This window comes from Dermacentor variabilis, chromosome 5 (assembly GCF_050947875.1).
Source record: "Dermacentor variabilis isolate Ectoservices chromosome 5, ASM5094787v1, whole genome shotgun sequence".
Lineage (NCBI taxonomy): Eukaryota > Metazoa > Arthropoda > Arachnida > Ixodida > Ixodidae > Dermacentor > Dermacentor variabilis.
In genome coordinates this window covers 11,566,190-11,582,229 of record NC_134572.1, presented here as the reverse complement: position 1 = coordinate 11,582,229, position 16,040 = coordinate 11,566,190, and the positions used below count along the sequence as shown (strand labels likewise).

The following is a 16,040-nucleotide window of genomic DNA, read 5'->3' as shown; positions in this document are numbered from 1 at the left end:
CATGGGAGTACATCGGTCGGAACACTCACAAAAAATGGCACACCGTTCAGGCTAGCCTGAACTGTGCAGCTGCAAAGCTCTGTCCTAGAAAATTAACCGTTCCGCTCGAGGAAACTTCCATTCTCGAATGCTGTATGTCTGCAGGCTTTGATGCAATGAACGCTGAATACGCTTAGCGCAAGGTACGATGTGACATGAATGCATCTGGCGCTAACCGTTAAAGAAAGGAAGCGTCCATGAAAATGATGGCGACCACTACTGAAGGAGGAAATTGCACTTCGTTACCCGCTTCGTAGGCCAGAGGGTCAGAAGACATGTGTACCAACTATCCCATAGTTTAAAATGAACGTTTCCTTAGCTTTCCACTCGAAGAATTTCTTCATCAAGGTCAAGTTTTAGTAATTGCATTTAATTACATGTACCGTGTTATCCATGCTCCTTTATCCATTCGCTCACAGGAGTTGTTGCGTTATGTTACACTCGCTCTCTGAGCCTGCATATGCAATTTCGAGCTACCGAACGGGGAGAAACTTTCGTGGAGCGCAGTTTTTCTTCCGACGCATTCTATTTGAAGTATCTATAAGCGAATGCACTAAAAAAATGAACTATACGCGATGCAGCTTCAACCTGTCTCAATTCGTCTTACGTTGCTTACTGAGATACTTACATAGTTCGCATTCCAAGCCATACTCCTTATTAATTCTGTTGATTCGAACCATTGGTGTTTCTCCCACATGATGGAGGATATCTGGGTAGACCTTGGGCTTTGGTGTTCTGTGAAAAAAAATGAAGCAGTGATCCAACATGGCGATCGTAGGGCAGCTAAAAAGCGCAGAATGTTCCTGTCTAATTTGTGAAGACGGTTAATTTCGATTTCTAGTAACGGCATCGCTGTGCAGAGTGAAAGACGCTCACCCTTATAAAAATAAAACAAGACGAAACATGAAGGAGCGTAGGTTAGGGCGTGTTGGTATTCCATAACTGAGGTTTTTAGCGCACGAAAAGGGACGAAAGACAGTGGCGAAACGAGGACACAGCGCTATGTCCTCGTTTCGCCACTGTCTTTCGTCCCTTTTCGTGCGCTAAAAACCTCAGTTATGGAAAGACGAAACAAAAATGTCCGTATATGTCTTGTGAACTGCTTCGTCTTCTTACAGCTTGTCATTTCTGCTATATGTCTACAAACTATCTAAAGATAATATCCGTTAACAAAACGGTTTCCTTGCACTATTTTATACCATAGACATTAAAACGATTAATCTGCACTATGTCTACCAACATTAGCTGACAAAAAGTCACGCCATAAATTGACAGGCTGCATGGTTACTGAAATACAGAAAAGCCCTGCACGCTTTGTCTAAACTATGTTGCGAAGGCAATCTTTTCGTTGCGACTAATTATTTTGATGCGAATAGCATTCCGGGTCTTGAAAAGTCAGTTTCGTTTCAGATATATTGCCATTTCACCAAAAGTGTGGGCCGATCCCGAAGGCATGGCAGTCTAAAATACGGGCCGTTCAAGCGGGCATGCCCCACTGAGTATGTGCCGTTCTTCAATAAACCTCCTTGATTCCAGCTTGAGTCACTGCGTATGTGCCTCTGGCTATGCGCACGCATACTTCACGGCGGCGCAGTCAGATGGCGCCCGCAGCGAAGTGCGAGAGAGGAGCCCGGCTGCAGCACGCGCCTCGCACACGACGCGCTTAGGCTACTCGCACACTTGGACTTTCATCGTAGGCGAGTTCTGCCCGAATTATTTCCTCCAATATTTTTTGCAACATATACATTAGGGAAAGGGCGGATCGAAAGTATCTTATAGCTCTATGGTCAAAATATGTCACATCGCCCTGACCACATTTCCATAGAAAAAAGTGGCACATCGTACACAGCTGAGATCCACGGTATTCTGTTTGCAGTGGTTGTATGCCGCTCGTAATATGTCGTAAGGCTCTTAACTAGCTAATTAGTTTAAGTTATTCCTAGCAATGCTGATTCATGATAGAGCATGTAAAAGAACTGTTACAGCGCGTTTAGAAAACACTTAATGCAGCAATTTCCGTGAGCCGATCTTTGACATGGTTCCTTTTCCTGGCTACTATCAAATGCAGTGATAAAGCTGTGTATTTTTGTGTGGCACTGCCATGGTTTAACATTGCCGCATATAACACATTTCTGATTATTTCAAAAGTGCGCTGTTTTAAACACCATACCTGACGGAAACAAAGCGACGCATACAGTGCGAGGTACGTCGCAGCGTATGCATCGTTCCAAAATCCTGGTAGGATCAGTTATTTTAAAAAGCGCATTTTTATAACAAACTCGCCCGAACTGGACCCTTTTACGGCTTCGTTAAGTCACGTCTCGTTGCGCTTAAGACAATATGAACGTGTGACATTAAAGCAAGTGCGTCAGCGTTGACACAGTTAACAAAGACGGTTTACCCCGTGTTCCTAGAAAATGGACGATCCGGACGCGCAGCCAAAGAAATTCGGAGAAATTTCAAAGAAATTTACTCGTTCAGAGTGTGAAAGCGCTAGTACAGTGCCCACCTGGTGATATGTTGGTGTGGAGATTCTGCGACTGACTTTCCCAGCTGCCAGGTGCAGACGCTGTCCTTGTCCGGAAACACGATGTTCTCGGTTTCATGAGTGCAGTATTTGGTCCACGAAATTTGTGGCGAGCACTCGCCTACGCAGCAGTAATAATAAAAGACTCACTCGTCCTGTCTACAGAGTAGGCGCAACGTAGCGCTATGGACTGGTCACTAGCCATTCGATCACAGCGTTTATTCTTGTTTGCATTCGACATCAAATTATTTGCTCTGAGAAGCTTGAATGAGGCTTACACATTCATTGCCCATGCCGACGCATATAGCTTAAAGAGACGTTCACAATGTTTACACGCTGCAATCAAGCGGGGTACGCAAATAAACCGGTGATAATCGCGCCGACAAAATATTACACATATGTATGCCGGAAGAACAACTGAAAATTCAAACGAAACTGTGCCTCTTTGTCAGAGAGAGAAACAAAATTATGTAGATCCAACGCCCATATTGCAGTCCATATGAAGCGAAGCTAATCTGAAGCGGCTAATTAAATGCGATACAAATAAATTATATACGTACAATTGTCTTTATAGCCTCTCATCCTCGACAACGTGTAATCTTCTGCTTTGTTTATGGTTATGAACTGCACAATTCATATACCTATTTTCATGCATTGTTGATGTTTATGCACCGTACACCATTCACAAACTACTCCGGAATGCAGACAGCTTTTCATATGGATTCACTATGATACGGCGACGCAGCGATGTCAAGAAGCCGAAGGTGATGCTTGATGTTTCTTGATGGAGGAATGGTGAGGAGTTATATGCAGAAAGAAGTATGCGACAGATAGGTAAGTACACATGTAATACAAGTAAATGCAAGTGTACCCTTTGTGTCACGTGGGACATACCCAGTCGCCAAAGCATAGAGTAAGCTAAATATTAAAAAAAATTAAGGAGATTCAACGCACATGTTGGAATATATGTGAAGCAAAGCTTTCACGAAGCGGTTAACGAAATGCTATAAGTAAACAGTCAGAATATAAACTGCACCATCAGGAGCCAGTGGCAGTTTGTTCCAGGCACAGAAAAGGTGGTCTACCCGATTCCCTTGCCCTCTGGTCATGCCTTCATGGGCCAAACAGGCAGATGTTTAAATGAAAGGCTCAGGGAGCTCAACAATAACGTCACTACTACCTCCAGACACCTAGGCACACAATGCCGGGACTGCAAACGGCCTAAGGAACAGGGGCTATTCTTTGAGCAGACTTCCATTCTACGAAGGTGCGCCGAGATGACCACGAGGGAAATGGTTGAAACAGGCGACATAGGAAAGCTTAAAGACAATTGCGTCAGTATGCAGTCGGTGTTGTTAAGTGATAAGGAGCGCCTCTGTTTAGGCGTAGTGACCCAATAACGGTTGTTTCAAGGCTGCCGGTTCACGTGGTAACTCGGTCTGCCGAGAACATTCGTAGTGCTGTCTTCCTTTTGTTTTGTTGCGATAGCAATTATATGGACACTCCAAGCGCATTTTTGCCGTCGCCGTGATGTTCCGTAGAAAGTCCAAGCGCGATAACACTGTCGCCACGCGTCGTATGCTGTATGCGCGAGTGAAAGCACGCGAGAGAACACGATGACCGCGGCTCAATCTGGCGCACGAGAAGGAAGAAAGCGGAGAGCAAACGCGCCGTTTTCCGTCGCGCGAAAGGCCGTTGGGGGACGGGAGGGAGTGGGCGGCGTTGTGCTCTGGCAGCAAGTGCGTATTTTGCGACTGTTTTTAGATGCTCTTAGCCCAACCGAATTAACGAAACTGTCTGATGTCGCTCAGTTGCTCGTTTGCCGTTCTTATTTTTTAAAGAGCACATTTCAAGTGGCCGTCGTACTGTAGAGCTTCTGTCTATATGTTTTATGACGTGAAGTGATCGACTGACTCAACCAGGCAGCGTACTTGCAACTTTGGAAGGTTCTTTGCACCAGTCCCAAAAATTAAGATTTTAAGTTCTCCTCAACAGACTGAGCTTTAATGTATCAGGCATGCTTGAAGATCTCTGAAATAGGACAAGATGGCAAATCTTGTCACTCATGCAGTAGTTTCATCAAGAAGAATGAGAGGATCCAAGCGGCTCAATTTTTGTTACTCACAACCATGCAAAGCAACAGAATGAAAACAGAGAAAGCACAGGGGATATTAATCGTTACGTTTTTACTGAAATGTAGAAATAATAAGGCAAAGAGAAATGAAACTTGAAGAAATAACTTGCCGCAGGTGGGAGCCGAAGACGCATCTTCCACATTATGCGCGCCGATTTTTACAGCAATTGTGGCGGCCATTGTCTCGTCCGTTTCCTTGGATATTTGTGCAAGCACGTATGTGTACATGATCAGCTTTGGATGTGTTAGCCAGTACTCCTCATGGCCATGGCCGCAGATGTGGACTGCTTTAGGAACATTTGACAAAAAATGTCAGCACCAACACGAGAGCAAGCAGCACATCCGGGCACTGAAAATTAATTTTGTTCCAAATAGCTGAGCTGGCCTTGTCCAATTTCTCAAGCGAACGCTTCTACGACGTTCTTGTGAAAAAGACACGAGACCGAAGGGTCGACATGTCGCGCAGCTTTCCAGATGCTGTAACAACAATGGAAAGGCAAGCGCGCGATCATCAGCTGGAAAGCACAGAGCACGCCATTTCGTTTTTTTCTTTCTCTTCTATGCCTTCGTGGCTGCTCAGGATGCTTCGCTTTGCTCACAGATGACAACTATTCCTTCGGCACGTTACGACCCCCACAAGGTCGCCCAGCTAGACAACAGACTGGTTCAGAGGCCTCACTGCACGTGAAAACTTTGTGTCCCAAAAGTCTTGTTAGGATTTGTTACTGCCTGTTCTGCATTCCTTGTCAGGCGCGCCAGAGTTTTTTTTCATGTACTATCTTTTGCATCTGCGGGTTGTGCGCGGAGCAACCTATTATTTTGTTATTTGGCCTCGCATTACTTTCTCGCACTTTGTGCCGTAAAACACGCAATACGCGTTGAATCGACAATTCGCCGGCCGAAAATGAAATCCATTCGTGTGGGGACACACCGCTCTTGATTGTTCTACTTCTTGTATGCCGCGAACGCTCTGTACAACTCGGGTGCTTCTAATGAATACTTACTTTATGATGAAAGCACATGCAATAATGATGCTTAGATGGCCATGTCGATTGGCAAGGAAAGATGAGAGTTTGAAACAATAATATTCGCGAAAATGTTAAACTGAAATTAGCTTGAATTCTGAGGTTTTACGAGCCAAAAGCTCAATGTGGTTGAGGACCGTCCTGTACTAGGTGATGGCTAACAGACAGCGCACTGAAAAAGAAGGAACGCGTAGACAGCACAAGCGCGTGAGTTGGGTCTACGCCTTCCTTCGTCTTAGCTTTATGTACGCTATTTGCTACTAGCCACAAACCAACTTGCCTAGTTTTCTATCCTCGGCAGTGGTGGATTTCGGATTAGTTTAGACGATCTTAGGTTCCTTAACGTGCACCTAACTTTAATCACACTAGCGTTCTTAAAATGCGGCCGCCGTGGCGGTAAATATAACCCACGACCTTGTGCTTAACGCTGCGCAACGCCATAGCCACTACGAGCTACCGGGCACCGCGGCGTGCCTGTGAAACGGTCGAAGCCACCGAATATTTCAAGAGCGTTGGAGAGAGGAAAAAGATGTTTTTTGTGTCCTGATGAAAACAGACAAGAGCTGTATCAAAAAGAAGGCAATGACGGCCGACTCCAGTGGAAACAGTGGACGGGATCGACATCGACTACTTTTCGATAACGTGCGATACAGTCCAGCGCCAGTGCTGCTTTAAGAAACGCAACAGAGACCCAGTTATATGGCTGCACTCCGCACGCGAGAGCAGTCGCTTGAAGCCGCACTATAAACTGAAACTGTGGGGGATCTTAAAACCTTCCCATGTCGGGACGCAATCTATCACGAACACGCGAAATTATCACTGCGAAGTTGCGCTCTAGGAAACCGAACCACACTTTCACATAATCGACTTTGATATGAGAAGCAGCGGAAAAAGTCTGGGCTGCTTTTACCTCATGTTTATCTTTTATTGCACCCTGCACGTACGTCATATCTTGCAAAAAATAAAAGCGAGGGCATATCGGAGCTCAACACTCATATTGCAACTCAGGTTGCCTAAGATTACAGAAATTTATCAGCCTTGGGGTAGGGGGGGCGGGGGGGACAGGACAGAAAAAAGGAGGCACGTGGCTTACTGACTGAAATCATTATTCAAGACACGGGAATCGTTCAGTTGGTATTCAGCTGTGTGCTGTATTGCTTTCTTTCTCTTGTAACCGCAACCTTTACCTTTTCGCTATGTTAATCATGCACCGACTATCTCAGGTGAAACTATTAACTCGGGTCAGTCGTAAAGCCTGACCGAAAGTATTTGAAAGGCAATAGGTCACTTTTGATTGGTTGAGTTAACGCTCCAGAGCTGCACGAGAGACACCGTAGTTGAGAGGGCAGCGGGGGACGAATAATTCTGACCACGCACACCGAAACGACGCTACGCGAGTGTGCGTCCCCCTCGGAACATGTCCGCCGAGTCACGGAATCGAAGCCGCGAGCGAGCTCGTGCCCAGCCACGTCGCCGTAGCCGCCGAGTCGGCAAGGCAGGCGTCGTTGCACTCGAAACAGCATGGCGTAAAACGACGGCGCGCGCATTTAATGTTTCCGCACATTTGCAGTGCTCCGTAGCGCAATTGACATCGCAATAAATGGACAGCCGTGCATGGCACAGCGGCTTCAGCGGCCAAAATTTGCGGCTCTTCTTAAGGGACAGTGTAATCATTGCCAGGAGCCAAGCTTAATGTTAGTGGGATGCATGAATACGCATATTAAGCCAATTCATGTACAAGTTTCTGAAGTAGGCTAGAACATCACACTACCTAAAGAACAAGATTTATACCCGCAGATCGCCTACATCTGTAGATATAGCCTGCTGCCTGGAATTTCACCGAACAGTCCAAGTTTGTCAAATTCTGCATATTTCTCTTATTTGTGCTGGCTTTCAAGCTTTATCTCTGGCTTAAGTACTCGTACGCTAATGAATAAAGCGTATATTAGTCGAGATGTTAGGGAAGCTTCAAGGACACAGCTCGAAAATAGTACAGTATTTCTCGTTCTAAAATAATTGCGCCTGAATGCAGTCATTTTAATAGCAGCAATGAATTGCATGACATTTTTAAATATGTATATTATGGTTCATTTGCGACAATGCGGGGGACAATGTGTACAGAATGTTCAACGGTGCAAGGTTCTATGTCAGCTATACAAACGAATGATCGGCACTATTTCGCCAATCTAATTTGATGTGGCACAGCCCCGTTACGTGATGTCGCCACATGTGGCAAGCGAAGAAAAACAAAACGAAGACAATACTTCGACACCAATTCCTCATTTTCATAAAATAATTACCTACAATGTACGTAAATCTTGATTCTAGTCTACCAAATCTCAAATTTTGTTTTACTTCCTTTTTCCTTCTTTCTTATCTTATACTGAACTAGCCGTTTCTGGCCAATCCCCCAGAATGGGTATGTGCCACGAACTTCTAGGCTCTACATTGAGAAAGCATTGGTTACGCATAAAAAATGAAAAAAAAAATCCCTTTTACAAAAGTAGTCTTCGTGCATGCGTGTCGAGGTCCGTGTACACGATTATCGTACCGGGGTATTCGCATTTGTGCGGCATCGCTGCAGACATATGAAACATGTACGTGTTAGTAAATGTGACTGCATTACCCCGTGCAGGCATTACCCAACGATGATCGGCAGCTTTCCGCTATCAATGAAAAGAAAAGTGCGCAATCATTGCATTTTACCGGTACTAACATATGAAGCAGAAGCTCGGAGGCTAGCAATGAAGCCTGAAAATAAGTTAAGGACCGTGCAGCGAGCGAAGAAACGGAAAATGTTAGGAGACTTTAAGTGACATGAAGAAAGCAGTGTATATCTTAGAAAGAAATCGGGGGCCGCTGATTTTCTGATCAATTACGAAGGAGCACAATGCCGGAAAGTGGTGGTGCATTCGAATTATTCAAGCGCTATTTCTCTGGCGGGGCAGTTTAACTTCTAACATTCGCCTGGTTTGTTCAGAGCAACGCGCTCAACCGCAGAGCGGTCGGAGGCGCTCGTACTTTCGAGCCGGGAGCGCGACCAAAATCTGACAGAACTGCGGTCACGCGACTTCTCCGGTTGCACTGGGAGCAGCCGCGGAGCGTTCGGCTCGCGCAGGCTTTCCCTGGCTCCACTTTTCAGACGGCACCACGTCACTGCAAACCAAGTCGCAACGCGATAGGAACCATTCGAATGTACTACCATAAGTTTTAGTTCTTCCTGAGGAGCATGCACTATGCATTCCAGCTGTGCGCCTCCACCCCCTTTTCTTTCCCCCGTAGCTTGTCCTGGTTTTTCCGTCAGGGCAGCCGAGGCGAACGCACGCTAATCTTCCAACGCTCTGATAACTCCGCTGCTCGATTGTCTAAAGAAGGTCCCACCCTCCACTGCTCCGACCTGATCTTAATCTAATGTAAAACGACAGATACCAAATTCGTAATTCTGTGCTACATTTCTTGTTACGAACATGGTAAATCACATTTCATTTACTTTCTGCTGCTCTTTGCAGACCCTCTGCAACCATCGAATGCAAATGGTTTTTGCGCGAAACGTCCCAGAAGAGAAACGCGCGAATTTTCGTTTATCCAGACAGCATGCCATGCAAGCTTTGCGCAATTTTTACCGCAAGAAGCATCAGCCCAAGCGCTACTGGTGCCGTTTCCGCGAGCGTGTATTACTGCCCGCGTCAACTGCCAAGCGCACTGCCGCTTGAAGACAAGAAAGACTTCGCGCGCACAGGGAAACAATCGTAGGCGTGAACGGGGAAATGCCGGGCTCTAGGTGCACGTGTTCTCAGTATCTATATGCACGGCGGCAGGAACATACAAGCGGAGGTGTGGATCTTGTGACCAGCCACTCACCCTTCGGCTGAACCGGCGCCATGGCTGTCAGCAAGCAGCTCACTGACGCAGTCGACGTCGCAGATAAGTGGCGGCCGGCCTAGTGGCGCGATGCGTGTGCGGTGGGCGCGCCACGCAGCTTCGGCGGACGCCGATAGAGTTATTGCGGCTATCGGGGCGCCGACAGATACACCGCTGGCCTGCTTCGCGCTGCGGAATGCGGAAAGGCCGGTGACGGCGCCTGACCGCAGATCACTTTCCCCGGCGGCGTACCGAGCACGAGCGATAAGGTATGCAAAATATGGAAGTGTACTGCACAATAGACGGCGCGGGATGTTCTCTCTATACGACTTTGCTCAAAGCATGTAACAAAGTGACGGCTTCGTGTTGAGAGAATCGTTGGTTGCGAAAACTAGTGGGGAACCCCCGGGACTGCAAGTTTGCTGGCCAAGCGCTTCGTATAGAACTGGTCTTCCGGGCTAAATGTACAAAAAAAAGAACAAAGTAACAAAAAGACAGCGGGAGATATTAACGCATAAAACACGGGTGATGCTGTGTCGCTCTTTTCCTTTTTCCTCGACTCCTCGTGTAGTTGCCCTCGTGCTTTACGCTATGAATATTGAGAAGCCTGAAAATGTGGCCTGCATGCGTTCTTACGGCTTCGTCTGCTGATGACGATAGCCCCGCGGTGAACAAGTCGTTAATCAATTAGCGTTTAAGGAGCAGCCGTCCATTCATCCGCCGCGCTCTTCAACATAATGGTAGCTCGAAACATACCAGTCGAAGCCCATAACATTGGTACAAGGTCCGTGCGCTGTTTGACAATGATTACTACCGCTCATGCAGCGACAGTAGCCTACTACGGCGTCCCTGGGCTCATCCCTGGGCATCAGCTCTCACCTTTGCTCAATAGACATGCGAAAAGATGGCTTTTCGCTTGCCGAGTTAATCCCTTACGACGTTTTTGAGCCATAGAGATAACTGCGATTGCGTGTGTTTCATGTTGGACTGCCGACAGGCATGGGGAAAAAAAGACAACTTTTTTCTCAAGTACAATGCGTCATTGTACTTGACAATGCGTCATTATACGTGCCGGCGAGACTCACTCTGTGCACGCCCATAGAGGCTCCGCGGCCTGTATACTGACTTCTCGAAGAGGAAGAAAGGGGAGAATTTCTTCGAGAAAGCGCAGAGAGGTTGGCCTGAGGTCCTGTAACGTGCTATTCTGCTCAAACCGAAATGAAAGAAGAAAGGGGTATGACGTTTGATGATGAGGATAGGCAGTAGGATGCGATCAAATACTCCAAGAAAAGTTTGAACCCTCTGGGGATTATCTTGTCCCCAAACAATACTCGTCATTTGCCTTGCGTGTCTTTTCTTTCTTTGACGCTGTGTGCCCAGTACTTCCAAGGGCGAGCGAGGTCTGTTTGGCAAGTGTCCACCCATAGTGGGTATGTACACCTCGTCTGCTGCTGTAGTTCTTATTTTGCCTGGGCTGGGGTACGCGTCCGAAGGAGACAGGCGCCGCCAGCCAATCAGCACTTCAGCACTAGAAGAAATGGACGTGTCCACTAGGTATTCTTTTAGAATAGTCCCATTGGTCACAAACGGCATGCGCATTATCAGACTGGCATAGCATTTTTGAAAGAGACGCAGCGAGCGCAGAGTTTTCAAGAAAGTAAACGCAGGGAAGACAGATTATGATTATCGCTTGGGGATAAGATACGTCCCAGATGGGACAATCTTTTTTTAGAGTCTACACTACGTCTACAGAGGGCCTGTTTGCAGCCTTTAATCACGGACCGTGTTAATTGACCATTCTATGTGAGCCCCCTTAGATAGTTTAAAGAGGAAAAAACCGCGACTTCAGGCGGGGCGTGACGAAGGAGTGAACGGACGTCCCGTCTGAAGTCGCGGTTCTTTTCCTCTTGAAGCACGTCGGACCAACTGGCCCAAAGTTCCCCCCTCTTGAACATCTTAGAAAGGTAACACATCGCAGCAAAGGAAGTGCGTTTTACTACGATAAATTTTATACTATGGTTTCAGGTGCGTACGTGTGTGCGTGCGTGTTTGCGTGAAAATAGCAAGAAATATTGTACAAAAATTTACAAGTCGACAGAAGAAGAAATCCTTTTAAACCCTTAGCAGCACCTCAAATGCGTTTAAAATACGACATATATGATTCATTTTTATTGGCTTCAAGCCATACTGGTGTCTTCAGACTGCAAATTTTGCGAAACTTGTAGTACCGAAATAACAAATCGTACAGACAGTAATGCAATATGTTGACCTTGTTCGCTTGTCCTATCAGGTGCAATTTAAAGAATTGTGATAAACGATGCTCTTGCCAAATTATCAGAAGTCAGTCATGCTGCTGAGTCGCTTACAAATTTGTTTGAGTATACCCAAGAAGAGTTCTACCTAATTAGGTGGAAGTTACCCAGGAAGAACTCTTCTCCGACGTATTAATGGAGGATCCCTTCTCGAGCTTTCGCAGACGTCATAATACATCACGTCAATGGACTTCAATGCCTGAAAAGACGGCGAAGAGAGCCTCCATTCCCCTACAGAAAGACTCGAATTCCACTTGAACATTCCTTCCACCGAGCGAGTTGCCCGCCGCGGTGATGACGTTGCGCTGATGAGCTCGAGGACGCGGATTCGATTACAGGCCGCAGTGGCCGCATTCCCGTGTACGGTGCATGGGTGCACCTTAAAGACAACCAGGTGGTCAAAATTAATCCGGAGCCCCGCACTACAGCGTAGCTCATAATCGGATTGTGGTTCTGGCACGTAAAACGCGTTATCGAAAGTGAAAGAGATCGTCGCCAGTGAAGAGTAAGGAAGCTTAGATTTAATCAGGCGCAGCCGGCTGTGCTATGCTCAGGTTTGGGCCAGCATTACCGGTATAGCAGCAATGTATTTCTCTTTAAAGGAGTCGTTCGATTGTACAGCGCGCTTTCGAGTGTATTGCAAAGGGAAAGTTCCAGAAGGGGCTCTGTGGGCTCTGTGGCGCGAAGGCATGCCACGCAATGAGGCTGCTGCTATGAGAGCTGTTCACGCTCGAAACGTGTTGGTGTTCACAACCATGCACAGGATTTTCAGCAGTTTTTTAAACAACATTGCAGATATTTTGGTGCACTCTGTACCCGACACGCCAGCCTTGCATGGCTACAAGTATATGAGCATCGTGCAAACTCACGCACTACTACATCGCTTACGCACAACGTCGGCTCGAGCGCGAGCACGACGTCGCGTGACAGGACTATTTTAGTTGCCGTTGAATGTATTTTGCTACAGCGACGTGAAACATTATTTGTTACACTGTACTGGAGTTGCGTAAAGGCGGATACTAGCGCGGCGCGACGTCGACAACTGCGTGCGTGTGTACGTAGAGATGTTGGCGTGACGCGCACGCGGCGTAATATAGCAGCACAATCTGGCCACGGTAGTCTTCGCAAATGGCCATTCACCGTAAGCTGTAGAGATCACCTTGTTCCTTCTTTCACCGAACCTACACGCTTGGTCAGCTACCAAATCCTTGCGCACACTCAGTCAGCAAGTATGTAGTACACCTGATGAACTGAAGCCCACATGCGGTCACCTCGGGCTAGCATAGATGATGTAGTATAGCCACAAATTCCTTTAGTACACAGGTGTCTCAGATTCTTCTGAAGTTTATCTGTGAGGCTGATATATAGCTTCTCCCTCGATTGTGACGCTTATACCATCATCATTTGAAAGCGTTTGGCGTCTGATGGTTGGTCCGGAGGGAGCATAGCCGACGTGACGATGCGCGACCATTTATTGTGTACTCTCTCAGTTTCCCACTCTCTTTTATGCGGTGAGCTGCAGCCATATGGTAAAACAATAATGGGGTTCTACATGTCAACACAACGATCTGATAATAGAGCACGCGATAGTAGAGACTCCAGATTAATTTCGACCACGTGGAGTTCTTTAACGTGCGTCTATAGCTAAGTACACTGGTGTTTTTGCATTTCGCCCCCATCTAAATGTCGCTGTGGCCGTGATTTCTGTTTAGCGGCGACTTTCTGCTTTCTGCTTAGCAGCGAGCCCTATGTTGACCAGGTATTCAACTTCGTCATTGGTCTGAATGTAGTATTTGTTACGGTAAATGTTTTGGTGATGAACATACGCCGAAACAATCGCTGCTACACAAACTTTCTATGCTAGTTATTTGCCAAGATACATAGGGGTTTCATACTCGTACATAGCGAACAACGACTAGTCCGCTCATTCGCCACATGAAGTTCCAAGTTCCGCAACCATACGTCACGTCTAGGATTGAGCCTGCTGTTTTAGAGCGCAGCTTTTAGGCGCCCGTTCCCGCGTTGAGCGTTGGCGTCCCTCGGCTTCGGTAGTAAGCGAACGTACGAGTACAGCGAAGGATGAAAGAGCGGACGCGGAGCGCAGCGGGGGATGAAAGGCGGCGATAGCGAAGAGAGCCCGATGAGGAAAGCGGAGGAGGCTACAGTGAAAGCATCAGGCAGAAAGTGCAAGAGGAGAGTATGGCGAAATGGTGAGGTGGAAAGCAGAGTGTCGCGCGAGACTAAGAGATAGCACCACAGTATTTGTAATCTGATTGTATGTGCGATGTGAATAGTAAAGCACCTTCTGGAAGCCACGCTGGCGCCAGCGATTACACTGGAACCTTCGACGAGTCATGTATAAAAACCGAGGCGCTTGACCCACAGGTCAGATTTTCGACGATCGCCGACTCTGCTCGTCGCTATCGTTGTGCTTGAGTGTTACTTGTTTTGCCGGGCACAATTTCGACCAATAAAGAGCTCAATTTGTAACTCACAGTTTCGACAATGTATCGTTCTTCCCTGTTACTACCACGTGACAATATGACCATAATACCCCCTTCAGTCACGGCGTACACGTTTGTGGACGCGACTTACTTTTGCCATTACTTTGCAGTTGTTGCAAGGAATAGACAACGAGCATTAAGATTTGAGTAAACTGAACATTCTGCTTCCCTAAAGTACACCCATTTCACTTCTGAGTGAATTTTATTGCTTCAGACAACCACCTTGGTGAAGGCACAAGCGTGTTTGACAGGACATTGGAAGTGGAGCGTTTTGGCAGTAATTGCGAAAGATTTTTTTCCTTCGTTGCAATGCTTCCACCCAATAATTAAGCTATGCTTGTGATTCGAGCGGGTGATTTATTATTTTTCATGAAGAAACGTACCATGACTGACTGTACAATAAATGAATAATTAATCACTATGTAGTTATGGTGGCTGTCTATAAAATGCAGGCTTATTCTCATCCCAGCTCACTAGCTTTTTATGGAGTCTCCAGCACCTTGGCATAGAATTATGTAAATTTCATACATTTGTCGATAGTCGAACGTAATTCGTGACTAAAGGGTATACAAAATAGTGTCAGCTAGTTCTTTTTGAACAATGAGCGACACAACCCGTGGAAGTGTTTCGTCTGCCGTAGCTGCTAGAAGAGCTGCCCGAGCAGCCGCCGAGAGGACCCTGCCGTTCAGATTCAAACTCTTTGCCACGGTATATCGCGAATTCAAAACGCCTAAACAGCTGCGCTCAAAATTAGCATCAGGGAGTATCGTAATCGTCGGTGATTTTTTTTCTTATATACATTGTTTCTGCTTCCATAATCTCCGTCCCATCTACATATAGCGTCGCTGTTTGAGGGTGATGATGCTTTGAGGGTCTCTTCTAATTCGCCAGCTACTCGCTCAAATTTTGGGCTTTAAGCTCTTCCATGACTTCTTGCCACCTGCATGGCCACGACGGAGAAAAAGGGCCCGCGTAGGATTGCCACCATTCATCCAGCCCCACTCCCCCATGCCTGCATAATGATTGCCCTTGCAGTCCCCGTAGCTGGCCAATCGAATGAACTGAGCCCTAACAGGGGCGTAGCAAGGGGGTTGGGGTATAAGGCAACTTTGGGACTTCACAGCGCCCCATTCTTGGTAACAGCCAGCGCAAAACAGCTATTGTTGTCCGAGTTTAGGGATACTGCCCCGGTAGTGAACATATCTTTTTTTGCACACGCCTCTGATGACACTGACAGCTGGCAAGGTTCCAGTGTTTGCGACAGGGACACAAAGGTCTAAGCAGCAGATAAAGTAAAAGGCGTACCCAGCATAGCTTCGCTTACAAGCAGTCGTGATCACAACACGGCGCCATGTGCTCGGTGCATCCGTCGCTATGCGACCGAAGTCAATGCTCTTGACCACGCGCCGTGCACCATTCAATGAAACAAGGTATCGATGTCCTAATGCTCCATCGATGAGCAAGCAAAAATGCACACGATGTGAACTGCAGCTGATGCCGAAAAGATTGCTGAAGCGAATAGGTGCCAAGTTACGGTCAAAACGACACGATCTGTAATCTGTAACTGTAAACGATTTGGATCTGTAATTCTGTCTAAAATATTCCGCTGCGTCTAGGGGAAGCATCTGACACTTTAAA

The 16,040-nt window shown here is 46.8% G+C and overlaps 1 protein-coding gene across 3 annotated transcripts in view; it reads right to left on the bottom strand.

Moving 5' to 3' along the window:
• Positions 1-16,040, bottom strand: part of Cbs (Cystathionine beta-synthase) — a 77,930-nt gene that overhangs the window by 30,615 nt on the left and 31,275 nt on the right. Inside the window, exons 1-3 of one of the 3 annotated variants that reach the window (XM_075691710.1) lie at positions 9,587-9,683; positions 2,549-2,687; positions 668-774 (exon numbers count right to left, since the gene is read on the bottom strand). In XM_075691710.1, the coding sequence (XP_075547825.1) occupies positions 668-774; positions 2,549-2,687; positions 9,587-9,608 (268 nt within the window). In that variant the 5' untranslated portion in view covers positions 9,609-9,683. Of the gene's footprint in view, positions 1-667; positions 775-2,548; positions 2,688-9,586; positions 9,684-16,040 lie in introns of those variants that run through there. The other 2 variants (XM_075691711.1, XM_075691709.1) reach the window with 2 other exon arrangements.